We start from the raw sequence: 13,876 nt of genomic DNA on the forward strand, positions 1-13,876 counted from the left end.
CGGGGGGGGGGCCGGGGGCGGGGGGGGAGGTGCTGGTCTGCGCGGGCGGGCTGCCTACCTGCTGGCTGCTGGCCGGAGGGAGGATGGCGGAGGGGAGAGGGCTCGGGGCCGCTCCGGGCTCAGCGTCGCGGGCTGAGGGACGGCTGGAGGGGGCAGGGAGCGGGGGAGGTCTTAGCCCGCGGATCTAACTGGGGTCTTAACTCCCCTGTTTTCTGCTTGCTTTTCAGGTCACGAATCAGGTAAGCAACTTTTATTTGAGGTAACCTTTAGTCTCTCTGCAGCTTTAGGCCCATTTCATTTTCATGTAGTAAAGACTCCTGCTTCTCCAACGAGAGTTACCCCTTCCTCCCCCACGGGTGTCTGCGCAGTCTTCTAATATTGGACCTTACTGGCACCTCCTGAAACCTCTGAGTACATAGCGTCGTGTAAAAATACTATATGAAAGAAAAAACAGTGAAGGAAAAGAGAATAGATGGGGTCTGGCTATTAATGTAATGTAATCTCTGATGTGTTTCAAGGTGGGTTTTAATTCATTAATTAAAGCATTATTATATATAATGTGTGCCAGTTCTGGACCTGTACATGATGGCTTTGTGCACTTGTATGGATCTGCTTACATCACTGTGTCGCAGTCTTTTTCTTCCTTGGCTGACCGTAAGAAATAATGTCATTTTACCATATTTGCACTTTGCTACTTATTCATGACAATATCTACATGATTTTGTTGTTGGTGTTTCTGTTAGCGTAGTAGAACCCACACTAGAAAAAGGAAGCTTGTTCTAGTCCACAGAACAATGCTAAGTGCTAGATAAACTAGCTGAAAGGAAATCACACATACTCCAGCCCTGCATCATGTACTCAGTGATAATTTTGAGTATATTTAGCAAGCATTAGAGGTCAGATGTTGATCCCAGCAGGCCTATTGATAATGTTAAGGATGGTGTTTAAGCCAAAAGACTCTGAAGCTTCCATCAGTAAGATGACATTCTTAAAACTATGTTGTTGGAATATTTTGGAAATCAGGAATATCTGTGTGTGAAGAATGTATTTTTTTGTTGTTGCTGTAATATACTAATTGAGTCTGCAGGAGAGTGAAGGGTTATTTGATGCTGGGTCATTTTGTACTTGGCTTTATAGTTTCCTGGGACAAATAATTTTACAATTCTTACAGTATTGCTGCTGTGGAGCAATTTGAGAAGTTTTTAATCCCAGTCCTGAGTTAAAATTAACAGCCTTTCCTGGGAGCTTTTCTTGAATGTATGCTATAATTTCCTCATGTTTTAGATTTTTTTAAAATTTTGAAATTCAGAGACTAAATTCCAGTTTGGAAGAAAATAAATGTGAATAAATGACTAGTAGAATTTCAAATTCTCTAACTTCTCACTTTCCAGATGTTGAGAGGAGCTTATCATGGAACAAATAAAGTCCTGTCGGCTGTAAAGTAGAAATTGAGGAGGAAAAACTAGTGACTTTTTCCAAATATCTGAATTATTTTGTATTGCTACATGTTTATATTATATGGAGAAAATCCTAGAAGAACATTAAATGAACAATTCTAAGTGTGTTCAAAGCCTGTCTCTCTTGCCCATTGGCTTTGCATTGATGATGGATGATATCTATCAATTGTGGATGATCGTGGATTATAGGAACTCTTGCTCTGCAGGTATTTTCTTGTTAATATTTCTGTGCAGAAAAGGCCACTTTAGACCAGTTAGACTTCCACATTCACTATATTTTGCCAGTCTTAACTGAGAAGTTAAGGAAAAAAAAAAAGAAAAAAAGGTCAGTGTTGAATATGCATATACCTCTCATTATTAGTCACTGTTCTTTTAATCTCATCAGTACACTGGTAAACTGTATAACAGCAGGGCTATTAGTCACCAGTTATTCATATCCTGCTTACAACAACAATAATAGTAATTTGAGATTCAAATGAAGTTGCGAACACATTTTAAAAAAATCCTGTTGAGTTAGTTGCAAGGACAGACTCTTTTTATGGTACTTTGTGCTGTGCTCTGTAAAATATTCTAGAATTGTTCAGGATTAAAAAAAAACAATGGTGTGCCCCTAAGAGCTGTAATATATGTTTCTAGTAGCAGTTTAATACATGTATCTCTTTGCACAGACATCTAGCCATGTGTTTCTTGGTTTGTTTGGGTTTTTTTGCTATTTTGTTTTTTTTTTTTAATTGTATTTTATTTGTTTTAGTTGAGTGTTAGACTATCCTTGGAACATAGTACTTCTTTTAGTGTTAATGTTATTGCTAGGTGTGGTAGTGAACTCTTAAAACCCCCGAAAATTCCAGTCAGCTGTAAGATGCGTGGATTCTTAAGTATTAGATTGTAGTCAGAACTGTCATTACAATTCAACAAATGGATAGCCTATTTTGATTATTGTACCAATCATTTTATTGCCTTTTTTAATAGTAACTAGAAAGGAAATGCACTAAATGCAGGTTCATTTGCTTTTAATGTGTTCTTACCGTACTGTGTGCTCTCTAGTTTTGAAATGTAAGTTGCAAATTTGAGACTCTCTCAGTCTTTGTGGTAGAAATTCAGACAATAATGGAGAAGAACTGGTATTTCTTAGTTGTAGGGTATGTGAAATCTTTCCAAAATATCTTGAAAATTTTTCTCTATCTGAAAGCATTTATGTTATAATACAAGTCTAGGAATTTCTAAATCGTTAGTGTATATAGGATCTCTCTTTGTGCATATGTGTTAGAATATTCCTGTTTATCCTCACCAGCCAGTTTCTGAACCTTTAAATAATTCTTTCTTAGCTTTAAAGATTTCCAATGGCAGTGACTCACTCAGAATACCACAGCCACATATCTGTGGTGATCTTTTTAAGAGAGAAGTCAGCGTAGTTAAATGTACCATACAGTGCTAATTTAATTGTCACAATACTTTTTTTTTTTCCCCTCCACTTCTACAGTCTGATAGAATGAGTTGTTAGTCCACCTCTGATACAGATAGAGTTGATGACTCAGCATTTTGAAAGCTCCACTTTGTGTACAGTGATGACAGGGAATGGTTTCTTCTCTTTGACCTTCAGCTGGGGGGCCTGACGTGACCAGTGCTGCCCTTCTTCCTGAATCTCTTACAAGACTTTCCCCACTAATGGGAGAGAAAAAGCAAGAAAATGGGGTTTATCTGCCCACTGTTTACCAGGTAATGTTTGGCTGTGTATCTTGTTCTCAATTTCTTCTACCACAAAAAAAAAAACAAACAGTCAGACTGCATACAAATTTTTGGAGTGAAAAGATCAGACACAAGCTGATTGTTCTTCATCATGACGTCCCTTCGATCTGGCTTGCAACCCCTGATTGATTCCCTAGCGAGCATAGATAAACAAAAAAGTAGTATTGGTGGGTATCTTTCTTGATCTCCCATGATCTCTCTTACCTTTCTTCATCTCACATGTTCTAAGAAATATCCTTACTTCCTAGATAAGGTACCATGTCAACTCATGCCTTAGTTATATCCAGATAAGGCTAGAGTAATTGACTGCATCTGATTATGAAGCTCAAGCACTGGCTTCAGGTAGTTCAGAGTTAAACTACTGAGAGCTGACTGTGGCTTTTGGGTTCCTCTTGCCACACAGGGCTTACTTGCCAATTCTTAGTTACCTTCCAGCATTATTTTCAGGCCTTTGATCCTACTTTTTTTTTTTTTTTTAAAGCCATTAAGGTACTGAGAGTCAGCTACATAAAGAAATTAATTTTAGTCCATGGATGCCCTTGACAGGTGTGGCTTTAAAGTCACAGGGGCAATAAAGATCACGAAACAGAACAAATGGCAGAAACTGGATACAGCTAGTCTTCACCCAATTACGGAACACATTTCTTAAGGGTGTCGGACAGATACAGAGATTAATTAAGTATCTCGAGGAAACAAACTTTAATCTTCCTAAAAGGTCTTTCCATTTTATGAACTCTGCAACACTATCGCAACAAGCTTTCCCAAAAGAAAGCCCTACTGATCAAAGTCATTGAAAAGGCAGTGCCCACAATTCCTGAAGTGTGTTGGGTGGTAGTACTTACAGATGAGGTACTGTGTTGGAGTGAAATTATGTTGGATGTGAAGAAACAGAGGTGTCCTTCTGAAAATGCTTAGCTAAGCTTACTTTTTTTTTTAGTTGGGGGGTGGGGAAGTGGAGTTTAACTCTTCTGTTGTAAGCAGAGTGGAAATAGCGGAGATAGCGTGCGTGCTTGGAAAGCAGCCTGTTATTATGAGTGCAGCCTCAGAAAGTGGAAGCCCAGGACTCAGTTTGTCTCTTTCTGTAAAGAGAATACCCCAGAAAGCCTTCCACAGAACCAACAAAGAGGAAGTGTTGAGACTGTGGCACAGCATAGCAAAGAATAAGCACAAGGACAAATATGAAGGGACTGTAGATGTCCACTGTGAGATCAGTTGTTGAATGGCTTTTTCTAGTTTAAAATATCTCAAGCTATATAGATCTCTGATTGAGTTTAAATAGGTAGATATGTTACAAAGGGAAAATTGCAACTTGGTTTGGGGTTTAAAGCATTACTCATATGAATAGCTGAAAGGAAAGACTGACTTAGATCTGTCTTTGTACGTTACTCAGTAATTGAAAGCTGAGAAAACCACGTACTTCATTCCTCTATTTGTACTTGCCACTTCTGGCCTTTTATTGTGCTCTTTTTTCCTGAGTTTCTGATTTCTGTTCCAATAAAATAAACTAAAAATTGTAACAAGGAAACTCTTACTGTCTCGAACACTGTTTAAGTGAATGGTGTGCTACAGAGTGGAAAACAAGTGATAGTGGTTCATGCGGTAGATTATCTTGTTGCACTGAAGATGCTGTTCCTTGCTTCCTCATTTTCCTTGGCTTAAAGGACCAGCAGAATCAGTAGAATCCAATGGTGGTTTTAGTACACTGTAAAAATAACATCTATAACAGCTTATTTGGAAAAGTGGGTTGATCCAGCTCGTGCCCATTATGAATAATTGTTTAGATGGTAGAAACAGGTCTCTAAGTGTTTTTCACAGCATAACGTGGTGTCCTGTTTTGAACCAATGTCTCAGTAGCTGCACCTCAGGACTCTGTTCGGAGCATTCTAAAGCTCTCACTCGCTAGGGAGGTTTTGGAGGAAGCCTGGGTCAGCTGGTTAGCCCAGCTTTCTGTGCGCTTTGCATTGCTGCCTGGTTCAATATATATGGCAGTGCCTGGGCATAATGAGTATTAAGTTTCGAAACTGCTTGATGGATATGTTAAAAATATATACCGCTCATTGTGAAGATCAGGAGCGCTAACTGTAAGTCAGTGCTGCTCTTTTAGACACCCTGAAGAAACTAATACAATTGGAAGGATAAGAATTTTGTGGGTGTAAGATTTCTCACATTTTTGATGAAGTTGAAAGTGTTCTCTTTTTTCCTCCTTCATTGCAAATTTTGGAAAAAAAAATTAAAAAAAAAAGTGATGATAAATGGGCTGTATTCCTTGAACTTTTTTATGAGGTCCTGAAATACAGTGACTGAGGATATTGAAGAATTTGTGGTAAATCTTGAATTTCCCAAGTAAGTTTATTATAATGGAGCATCTCTTGTTTGAGCAAGACCATACTGTGGCCACTCTAAGTGAGCAGTAGTTGGTAAAGAAGAACAACGCACCTCACGTAAGTTACAGCCATGTATTTGCTTCTGGTATGCCTTTTGACTTGCTGTATAGAACTAAAGCTTCTACAGCTGCCGCCACTTTGTTGCGTCAGTCATTTTGATTAACGGTCTGAAAGACGCCTTCTCTAAAATGTATTGAAAAATGATCCCTTCATTTTAATTTCATAAATGTCATAATGAAAGAGTTAAGAAATATATCCTTATAATGCCCAAACAACAAAATATTGTTTGGGTGGTTCCCTTATTTCCGTAAAGGAATTTCACTTCTGAAACAAGCAGGTTTTTGTAATATGCCTCTAGAAATGATGTATAAAGAGTTGAAAGCAAAATATTATGCATTCATATTTGTAATGTACATTAGTTTAATAAGAATTGGATACTTAAGGGGCTGAATACAACCATCTATTTGTGGATTTATATAAATTGTAATATATTTTTCTGTTGTTTTTTTTTCTTGGTGATAATTCCATCAGGCATTTTTTATGCAGTGTCTTACTACTTTCTAGGGAAAAAGATTAGCTTCAATTTAACAGTGCCAAAAATTCTTATGCTTTAATGAAAAAGTTACAATATTGATTGTCTTCATTAGTTTATTTAGATGTAGTCCTTCCAGTTTCCTAAAGCCATAGGCACATTTTGTTTTTTGCAGAAGAAAGTCTTAACTGTGGTTTTGTCGTGATACAGCGATGCTTTAATCCACTGAGCAGAAGTACAATAAAATGTAGACTCTGTTGGTGTCTTGCTTTGCATTTGCATTTAGAAGAGAATTATAACAGTTGGTTCTCCCCACAAAAGCTCTTTGACTTTTGCATCTGAGTGTCTGGAAATATTTGTGCATTTTGCCAGTTTTATGTTTTCATGGTTCCAACTTTGTATAAAAATAGCACAGTAAAATGTGGAAAACTCAAAGTCTTCAGTATAATGCCTTAGTATTTAGAATGTGGTGCTCTTGAAATATTTGCAAATGCTATCCAACTTTAATAGCACCTACATTTCAAAGTCCGTTTTGTTTCAGTGTTTGTCCTCACTTTGTTTTTACATGCAAGAGACAAAGTGGAAAAGAGCATCGCTACTTAAGACAATATTTAAATTATGCATTAATTACTTCAGAAGTTTTCTGTTAAAATGAATTACACCCTTACTTTCTCTTATCCCACTTACCCTTTCCACATCTCTGTCAACCCCATAAATCAAATCTTCCTGCTGGCTGTGTAACTGCGTTGGCAGAAGTACTACTTTAAACTGCTGAAGTCAAGTCATCTGGGTCAAGATGTTGCTAGGTTGCCTTTGTCCACTGGGTTTCCATTCTACTTTTGAGGCTCTTTAATAAATAAGCATGAACTCTTTTTTTTAATTAAATAAATTTCATTAACCTTAAAGGTAGCCAGCGTGCCTCAGAGCAGAATCATGTATTACAGATAACTGCTCTGTGCTTCTTTCAGTGCCTAACAGTTAGTAGGTTAAAGTAGTGGTACCGACAATGGAAACAGTATAGGTTATACCACATAGGTAACGTGCCTAAATGTGCTTATTTTAATGTTTTTGCTATTAACTGACATTTAGACATACAGATTTACAGTTTGTGGTGATTTAGAATAGAATCAGGTAGGCTGGAAGGCACCCCTAGAGTTCTGTAGTCGAACCATGTTCTGTTAAAAACAGGTTGCTCAGGAACTTGTCAAGTTCTGAATTCCTCAAAGGATGGAGGCTCCACAGCCTCCTGGGCAGCCTGTGCTAGTGTTTGACCATAATAATTATTTTTTAAATTTATTTTTGAATGCTTTCCTTATCAAGTTCAAATTTCCTGTGTTCCAACCTATGTCCATTGTTTCTCATTGTTCTACTGTGCACTGCTGAGATGAGTCTCAGCACTCTGCACTCTCCCTTAGCTAGTTGAAAACAGTAACAATCAGGTGAGAAGGAAGGGCCTTCTGGAATACTGGGGAAAAAAGGAGAAATTCATGAGAAGTGCAGATAAGGGGTGTGCGTGGGGAAAGTAATTTCAGAAGTGACTTTTTGTTTAATGGTTAGCTGGACCAGTGAAAAAACAAGAAGTGTTTTTCAGGAAGGTATTTTAATATAACAAGAAAAGAGACAACTGAAAAAATGACAACAATCAGTAAAAATAAAGTTCTGAAAAAGTTAATAAGCTAGATACAGACATGTGGTGTTTTTTGTTGTTGCTGTTGTTCTTCCTAAGCCCCTGTAAGACTTCTGTAATGTAGCCAAGTATCTTCTTTTCTAAGGTAAATGCTCGAAGACATATAAATTAAGAAGAGCCAGCAATGTGATAAGTAGTGACTGAAAAAGAGTATCTAACACTCTCTTGTGCAGATCTAAAGAAATATAAAGCTGCTATTTTATGTTAACCTGAGTATGTAGTATCAATAAGCTAAGAGAACGTAAACAGCTGAAAGTGAGCGGGCCCTCAGATACAGTGTAAAGTACCCTAACTGCTCCATCCGATAGGTATCTGTAGAATAAAATTGCTTGGGTAATCGCTGAGTAATTGGAATGCAAAGCAGCAGAGGTCCCTCCCTATGAATGACACTGTCTAAAAATCATACAGAACTGCCTGCTGTCCTAAAACAGGAATGCTTTTGTTGGTGGGGAAGGGGTTGCTTCACCTCCTGGTGCATAACTGACTCCTCCTTGTACCAGCATCTTTGTCTGGCCTAGGAAAGAGCTAGAAAAAGACTGAGGGAGGAAAAAAAGGAGGTTTAATTTAGTTATAACTAAGGTATTCAGGTAACTTGCCAAAATTGAAGCTGTTGCTTGTGACCTCTCTTTTCTGACCTTCCTGTGTCATATCTAATATGGAGTTTTGTCCCTCTAAAGAACTTGCTCTGGTTCCTAACAACTTGTTTTTATTCCTACAAAATTTCTTCTCCCTGACCTTGCTAAATACAGTCTTGCCTTGCTTTTATCCATTCAGAACACAATTGCAAAAGATTACTTATCTGGCTGTGTCATTGATTGGACTCCGTTTTTTTTTCTTTGCATGTCTCCACATTAAAAATAAGCTCCATGTATTTGTTTTAAGGGTTCTTCCCATCCTGCCATCTATTGTTCATCTGTTACCCATCTGTCAGTCTCTCTTACATAGGGGCTTATGCTGCCAGTTTTTATCATCTACTTACTAAATTTTCAGAAGGATATCTCTGTTTTTTTTTTTTTCTCCAGGTCTGAATGAAACCCTCTTGATACACAGAGATAACCCCTTTGCCTATTTTGGGTCTCTCCTTAGTATTTTTTTTTTAATTATTATTCTACAATAAAGTTGTTAGGCTGCTTGTGTGTTAAGATCACTGCCTGTCATACCAAACCTATGCTCTTGCTGTGTTCCCTGTAGTGCTGACCATCACTTCTAGTCATCACTCTCATTGTATACTGAAATTTATAATTTCTTAGATTATAAAGTTTCTGGGCTGTATGGTAACGTGAATAATGAAAGGCACCCTATATTTGTGGAGTTTTAGTTACATTGAGTATTCTATTTAGGAGTTTGAGTAGCTCTTCTTGGGTTTAGGGAGCATTTTGTTGATTTGGGGTTTGTGGGGGTTTTTTGTTTGTTTTGATTGGTTGGTTGGGTTTTTTTTTTCCCCATTGGTGTAGAACAGGACAGGGGAACCTAAATCACTTATTTGTCCAGTAGCTTAATGTGATCCTTCTAGACTTGCCTCTTCTGGTTGTGGGGTCTTTTTCTAAGTGAGTGTTGTTTTTATTTTGTTGGGTTTTTGCACCCTTATTTCATGTAATCTTGCAAAATAATAAGCGGTATTTTTTCAGTTGCATTACTCTTCCCACAGTTCTGAATAACAGCAGTAAAAATGATGGAAAGATTAGTCATTGGCTTCATAAGAAAAGTACTAGAAGTACAAATAATATTTTAATGCACCCATACGTGTACTCCCCCTTCAGAATTTTTTTTCTGTCATTCACAAAGTGGTAATTATCTTCACAGCCTAGAGGGTTAGAATAGGAGTTCAAAATGTACTGTCTTCTGTTTCATCAGCTAGTAAACACTTAACACTTTCCCTTTTCCCCATTTTCATTAAAAGGTAATAATTTGGCCTTCTTCCCAATCTTGGCAAGACTTAAAGGTGGTACAGAACCAAAAGAGCTTGATGTATTACGTAAGCAGTCTTCTGAGTGAATTTTCTTATTGTACTTCAAAACTACCTTGTTTTTTAAAATAGTCAAAAAGGGCAGGTTCTGCAAAGCCTTAATTATGACTTGTGCCCAGTCCCACAAACCTCTACATAAGGGAACAAAATTTCCTTAAGAGCTTGATAAAGACACTTTATTTTTCCCCTCATCCTCTTTTTCCTCTTTGAATTTATGGTCAGTCCATGTTTTTCATTATTAGTAGGTATTGTAAGAAAAAGAGAAAAATGGGGAAAAGTGTTTACATGGCCTTATGAAAAGAAAATCTCCATATTTTGCAATGCAGCCAGAATCAAATACTGAACTAGCTCTGTGAGCTGTATAGTTTATTACTGTAGATACACAGAAAGCCGTATTAATTTTTCCAAGATATTCTTTACACTTTTTTCAAACTTAAATCGCCTTTACTTGCCCTTGGTTTTGATGTCATGTCTTGCAGTGTAAAACAGAAAGAGAATAATGCATTTAAAATGGTAAAGTGTGGGTTTGTGTTCACCCCTCCCCAAAACACTGGCTGCAACCTGCAGCTTCATTCTCTTAATAAACTTAAGGGTATGTATATTTTCTATCGTTATGCCCCCTTGTAGAAGATATTCCTAAGTGTTACTGGTAAAAATCTTCCTTACTCTTAATAAATACTTGTTGTCCATACATTCAGCCTTTGTAGAAACTGTCTCCTTTATATCTCTAAATATTGAGAGTCAGCCCCTTGGCTATGTCTCCTGAAAAACAACCACCTTGCCTCTTGCCCAGTACAAGTTGAAACTGCTATTTGAAGGGATCTCGTGTTAGACGAAGACACTTGTATTTCACTGTACGTTCTTGTGTATTGTTTTAATAAAATATTCATTTGGGGTCTTTTTTACAGTTATTTCTATGTAGGTATGAATCTACTCAAACATGGCATAACTCATACTGAATTCTTTTGTGCGTATGTAAACCTACTCACTAGGTGGATTATGGAAAGGAGAGTCATCTATGCCTTTCATTTAGGCTTATCATCTTATGTGATTCTTAAGCATCTTTACTGCAAATGTATCAATAAATAGATTTCCTCAAATAGCGTTGGCTGGAAGTATGATGAAGCTTTTAAAGTAATCTTTCCCTTCTAAGAAAGATAATGGGCAAATTACTCTGGTCTTCTACAGTATCACTTTTGGGAAGAGTATTGGGAACCGCAGAGTTGGTTTTGCTGAGAGCTGGCTAAAGAAATGCTTTAGGAGTTCATTGGTTTTCCATTAGAGAGGATAGAGGACTATTACTTGCTGCATGTTTTTCCAAGCATTTAAATTTGCAGCTGTTTCTCAGCAGACTTTCATTATTTTAAACTCGAGAGCCCCAGGTGACTGGATAAGATTTTCCTATAGAATATGGTTTTTCCAGCAGAGAGATAGTAAGTTGTGAACTGTTAACTTTTTGGAAAGTACACAGGGTTCCCACATCTTTAAGTTTTTCTGCAAAATGTATTTCTTTTACCAGTAGAAGTAGTGTTTCAAAATAGGATTTGTGTATTCCACAGTGTACAATTAGCTTTTTCTTATAATTATGAATGGTCAGTGTGTGTATAGTAACAATAGTTTCTGAATTCAGTTAGGTTCTTCTAGACTCTGGTAACACAAATATTTCAAATTGTTTTAGATCATATATAGTTATTAATTCTGCAACTGTTGTTGTGGTACATAACTTATCTGAGTAAAAGAAGAATATCTGATTAAAAAGTGGGCGCCCAATTGTAGTCTAAGGGTGTCAAAGCTTAGTAGGTGCTACAGTCTCTCTTTCCTTCTTAAGTGGCTTAACCTTAGGTAGAAGACCCAAAATTACTTTTTGTATTGTGACATATAGCTGTAGCATAGGAAAGATGATCAGAAAGCCTTTGGCTTAGATGCTGTTCAGAAGTTCTAAAGAAGCAACTGAGAATTACTTGAAGATTCATGATTATTGTCTGGCACTTAATCTTTGTCTACTTCAAAATATGTTACGCTGTCATAGTTTGAAAGGACTTTTCATGTAAAAGAACACCTTAAAAGGTACACCTACTAAAATATGTATCTTGTGTCTCTTTGCTCAAAAGGCCATTGAAGATCACAATTTTTTTGAATTGCTGAAACCCAGCAGCCTCAATATAAGCACTGGTGTCAGGTATTCTGAAGTACTCATGGAGTCAAATAATATAAGTTTATTCATACGTGCTCTGACCCATGATTTCTAGTTAAAGTGAATATTAAGTACTTCTCTATTTTGTGGCAAAACACTTTCAAAATGGCTGAAATGCTTTAATGCTTTAGGAAATAGTGTTGGGAGTGTTTTCACTTCCCTTTCATAAAGCTGTTTAAATAAATAAAACATGGGGATTTTGTGTGTCTTTGTTAGCACTACGATTTATTCAGCCTTATTTATTAAAACTTGAATCTCGTTTATTCTCCTTAAATTTTGGAAAGTATGGGTTGTTGCAATGTTTTTAACATTGTAAATACTCTGTTATGCTTCTAAAAAGATAAGTATATGAGCGTACTCATTTAATATTATTCTATTTTTTTCTTTTCTAGTTTCTCAAACAGTTAGGTATACATCCTGACTGGCAATTTGTAGATGTTTATGGTATGGAACCAGAACTGCTTAGCATGGTGCCAAGACCTGTCTGTGCAGTGCTACTTCTCTTTCCAATAACAGAAAAGGTAAATGTTTATTTAATAATCAGCTAATCATTTTTGTTGTACCTGAAATGGGAATGAACAGTTTGAATCTTGTACTTTGGTGTCATAATAGAATCAAGATGAGACTCAAAACTTATTCAAGAGACTTCTTAATTAAAAACAACAACAAAATGCTTCCTTCAGAACCTTCTTTTGATAACCTTACATGTATATTTCCAATTTCTTTTCAAGCTGGAGTGGGAAAAGGTAATGTAGAAGCACAGAGAAATATGCCTCACATTTTTCTATTACAGACAGTTTAAGGCTTTTCTTTTTTAAATATGCACTGTGAAATGGCTCAGTTCTGCTACTTTTAGCAGAAAGCTACAATAGCATAATCAAAATAAGAGGTAGGGTGTAGGACTATATCAAATGCAACTACTTTTTGAGTTTTCATACTGTTGCACTGACCAAACTTCAGTCCGCTTTCAGTTCAGTCATCAGTACCAATATGGCTTTCACTTCTTGGACAGATAAGACATATTTCTAAGATGAAAGAGAATTCCCCCCCCTTCTTCCTCTATGTTAGGCTTTGAAATACTTGATTTGGTTAAATCTTTGAGTCTGCTTATTTTGTGTCATCATATGTTTCTACATAGAGAAGAAATCCATCTTACATATCTCCTTTGAGTTTTATGTAGGTTGAAACGTGTGATTCATACTGATCTTTCAATTTATAGAAATCTTATGTGATTGTGATAAGGTCAGCCAAAAAGTTTGAGGTGAATCTGCCCAAACTTCTTCCTTTTAATGTATCTCTCAAAAAGAACACATGGTTTATAAGGACAAAGCAGTTACCTATTAAAGCTTAACTTCTATAACAAAACCTGTTTAAACAGAGAGAAGAGTGACTAGGTCAGTCCTCTTAGTCATTAGGTCCTGTAAACCCTTGCATTCTCAGTTTCTCCAAAACAGCTATGTAGGCAGTCCTTTTCAGGCTTGATTTCAGCCACCTTGATAGTTTTGAATTTAAGCAAACTATTAACTGTCCTCACCTGTCTTCAGGAAATTTCCTTTCTGTCACCTTTGAGGCGTTGTTTTTTTGTGTGCTGTGGTTTCTGTCTGACTGCTTGAGCTACAGGTCTGAGCTCCTTCTGTGACTGTCACTTTTCTTTTGCCTCCCTGCCTGTGCAAACTTCCTTTCTTGGATCATGCTATGGGAGCATCATCCCATGGGAAAGAGCAACCTTCCTCTTGTTCCAGAAGGTGTATCCAATTTCATCCTGAAGAAGCATATGACAAACAGAACCAGAGAAACAGCATATGCTCTGTTGCATCGATCAATCAAATTTGACCACCAGCCAAATATTTTTCTCCAGCATGTTAATCCCTCGGAAACATAATGGACACAAGTGTTTCTATCAACTGTTT

At 37.0% G+C, this 13,876-nt stretch overlaps 1 protein-coding gene across 1 annotated transcript in view; it reads left to right on the plus strand.

Annotated features, from left to right (window-relative positions):
* Positions 1 to 233: 233 nt before the first annotated feature.
* Positions 234 to 13,876, plus strand: part of UCHL3 (ubiquitin C-terminal hydrolase L3) — a 47,171-nt gene continuing 33,528 nt past the window's right edge. Inside the window, exons 1-2 of the mRNA XM_009281724.1 lie at positions 234 to 239; positions 12,359 to 12,487. Coding sequence (XP_009279999.1) covers positions 12,413 to 12,487 — 75 coding nt within the window. The 5' untranslated portion in view covers positions 234 to 239; positions 12,359 to 12,412. The remainder of the gene's footprint in view (positions 240 to 12,358; positions 12,488 to 13,876) is intronic.

This window comes from Aptenodytes forsteri, unplaced genomic scaffold (genome assembly GCF_000699145.1).
Source record: "Aptenodytes forsteri isolate BGI_AS27 unplaced genomic scaffold, ASM69914v1 Scaffold51, whole genome shotgun sequence".
Lineage (NCBI taxonomy): Eukaryota > Metazoa > Chordata > Aves > Sphenisciformes > Spheniscidae > Aptenodytes > Aptenodytes forsteri.